The 1662-nt window shown below is 35.1% G+C and overlaps 1 protein-coding gene across 1 annotated transcript in view; it reads left to right on the forward strand.

The window, feature by feature from the left end:
- Window positions 1-620: 620 nt before the first annotated feature.
- Window positions 621-1662, forward strand: part of LOC107673938 (myoferlin-like) — a 26839-nt gene continuing 25797 nt past the window's right edge. The window contains exon 1 of the mRNA XM_016467771.1: window positions 621-1111. Within this exon, the coding sequence (XP_016323257.1) occupies window positions 1024-1111 (88 nt within the window). The 5' untranslated portion in view covers window positions 621-1023. The remainder of the gene's footprint in view (window positions 1112-1662) is intronic.

Raw genomic sequence — 1662 nt, forward strand, 5'->3', positions numbered from 1 at the left:
ATATATATATATATAAATATATAAATGCTTTCACTTTTCCTTAATCTTTTCCAATCTGGCGATGTCTGAAACTTTGTATTACGGGCACTTTCTGTGTTCATTTGCCTCTATGAAGAATCGTTTATTCTATTACTCAGTTGTATGTCGCTTTGGATAAAAGCGTCTGCTAAATGAATAAATGTAAATAAATTAAAATGTAAATGCAAAAATTAAAGATGATTTTTATTTTTTGAGTGAAGTTTGCTTTTAACGAAAACTTCGCAGGTGAACGCGATGCTATTGTCCGTTTGCTGCCTGGTGAAACTTGTAACTTTTGTGTTTGATGACACGTTTGAAAACACAAATGAAACATATGCCTATGATAGTAAACTATGATACATAGTAAACGTTTGTTGTTGTTGTTGCATAGCTAGCAGGCATGATGTTTGTTTTTCTCCACTTATAAATCGCTTTTGATAAATAAGTCTCATAAATGTAAATGAATCTATGTAATTAATCTCCCGCCACACGGTGGAGCCTTAGTACAGGTAAATTATTATTCAAATAATTGCGTGTGTTTGCTGCGTGTTAATGTAGAAACAGACCAGCGCATAAGAAATGATTCACTTCAGTGTAGGAACTGTTGATTACACTTCGCTCTTATGCATTTATTTTTTCCTCGGATCTGCTAAATCCAGTTGGCGGGGTTTCTCACCCCGAGAGCCACATCATCACCAGATCTACATTAACTTTGCTTTACCAAAAATGACTCTAGTTTCTCAAAGCAAACAGGCTATACATTAATTCTAAGCATCCAAATTAAAATAATAGTGAAAGATCTGTTTAACGTTCAATATAAAAGGAAAAAAGTTGTCTTTGGTTCCTGTGGCTGCGCAGACTCATGGTCCCTCCTCTCATTCAGCGCTTCTCATCTCTGCGACTGGCACTTCCCTCTCTGATGGTCAATGTTTCTGCTCTTGATGATGAAATGTATCTATTAGGTCGACGTCTTCTGTGCAACAGTAATTCACAACATTTGGCAACATGTTGAAGGTGGTTGTTGAATCCGCCAAAGGAATTCCTAAAAAGACACTTGGAATTCCAGATCCTATTGCAGCAGTCATCTTTAAGGGTAAGTCTTCACGTTTTCCCCTCAAGAGGTTATTTTTTATTTAGTTACTTTTTATTTATTTGCATTTGCTGAGTTAAATGATGTGTTTGAAAACCTAATTAAACTTAATTAAAATAGTTAACGAAGTTTAACTAAAAAGTTGAGCTGTCGATGCCTTTTTATAAATATGTATAAATATGACGTTTTCTATAGCAACATAGCATGTTATCGTACGTTTTTGTCTCATAAATTTGGGATATGTTTGCTTGCATGGAAAAGAACAGCAAATTTCCTTATAAGGGATTGGAATGACCCATCGTTAGGGGAACACGTCCCTCCCCTACACTGTAATGAGTGAAAATGGGCAGTTGTTATTTCAGCCTTAAAGGCACAATATGTACGTTTTTTTTTCATTAAAATATCCAAAAACCACTAGAACTGTTATATATTTTGCTGACTTGTGTACTTATATTATCCCAAATGTTTCGAAGAATGTTTAAATCCAGAGAAATAAGCAATTTTAACTAGTGACACGGACCGTGTCCATAGTGTCATTGTGTCGCCTGCCAATG

This window comes from Sinocyclocheilus anshuiensis, unplaced genomic scaffold, assembly GCF_001515605.1.
Source record: "Sinocyclocheilus anshuiensis isolate Anshui unplaced genomic scaffold, SAMN03320099.WGS_v1.1 scaffold292, whole genome shotgun sequence".
NCBI classification, from domain to species: Eukaryota; Metazoa; Chordata; class Actinopteri; order Cypriniformes; family Cyprinidae; genus Sinocyclocheilus; species Sinocyclocheilus anshuiensis.